Source organism: Arachis ipaensis, chromosome B04, assembly GCF_000816755.2.
Source record: "Arachis ipaensis cultivar K30076 chromosome B04, Araip1.1, whole genome shotgun sequence".
Classification (NCBI taxonomy): Eukaryota; Viridiplantae; Streptophyta; class Magnoliopsida; order Fabales; family Fabaceae; genus Arachis; species Arachis ipaensis.
Window position 1 is genome coordinate 7,465,648 of NC_029788.2, and position 1,104 is coordinate 7,466,751.

Sequence of the window (1,104 nt, forward strand, 5' to 3'; positions counted from 1 at the left end):
GACCTGAAATCAAGTTGAGTAGAACAGTAAAAAATGTAGAAAGGGGTCACAAAACGACGACGGTTAAAGCCGACGCTGACAACGCCAATTGAAATTATCTAAGTCCCATCACCACGGTTCGTTCACCTTCCGACATCTCTTCGATTCACCAGAACCGTCGATTATAGTGGGCCCTAGCTAACTCATGACAGACCGTCACCCCTACAAATCTGAGCGCCCTGTGAGGCTATCGTTCCCCCTGATACCAAAGCCACCCCACTCACATCAAGAACCAGCTATTTAAAAACTTCATTTCACAAAAAAAGAAAAAAGGAAAATAAATAAATAAAAGGCAACTTAATTATTCTGCTCTTGTTCCTTCAATCCTCCTCCAAGCACAATCTTCTTCACTTCACTTGCTACTATGAACTGAAACATTTTAAAGGTATACGCGATAACCGTTAGTGTTTCTTGTTTGGTTTTTCAGTTTGAGAATATGGTTTCGCTGGAGGAATCTGGCTCCAACAACACTAACCGTTTTCCGTTGGAGAGGAGCTACCACTCCGTGTCGGCGATTTCTCCCAAAACGCACCGTCGTATAGGGAGGTCTATGCGAACCATACGCTCCAACTTTTTTCAAGACGATAACAGCAGCAACAGTTGCTACTCTTTTACTGAGAAATCCACGTGCTTATCGGAGAACCTCTCCGACTCCGTCGTCGACCTCCGCCTCGGCGAGCTCGCCTCCAGGAACGTCATCAAGCCTACTTCACCCGTCCCCGATGAGGAACTTCTTGACCTCTCGCATGCCTTCAGTGACTTCTCCGCCTGCAGCAGTGACATCTCCGGTGAGCTCCAGCGCCTCGCATGCTTACCGTCGCCGGAATACGTCCAGAAGAGCAACGACGCTGGCAACGGAGGTAACCAGGAACAGGAGACGGAGCCAGAGCCTTGCGTAGGGTTTTTGCAGAGGGAGAATTTCTCCACGGAGATCATCGAGAGCATCTCGCCGGAGGATCTTCAGCCAACAGTGAAGCTCTGCATCGACGGCCTCCAGTCGCCGTCGATCGCCGTGAAGCGATCGGCAGCCGCCAAGCTCCGTCTCTTAGCGAAGAACCGCGCCGA

At 50.0% G+C, this 1,104-nt stretch overlaps 1 protein-coding gene across 1 annotated transcript in view; it reads left to right on the forward strand.

Annotated features, from left to right (window-relative positions):
- Positions 220-1,104, forward strand: part of LOC107638704 (U-box domain-containing protein 4) — a gene marked incomplete in the record, with an annotated part of 2,312 nt that continues 1,427 nt past the window's right edge. The window contains 1 exon segment of the mRNA XM_016342066.2: positions 220-1,104. Within this exon segment, the coding sequence (XP_016197552.1) occupies positions 476-1,104 (629 nt within the window).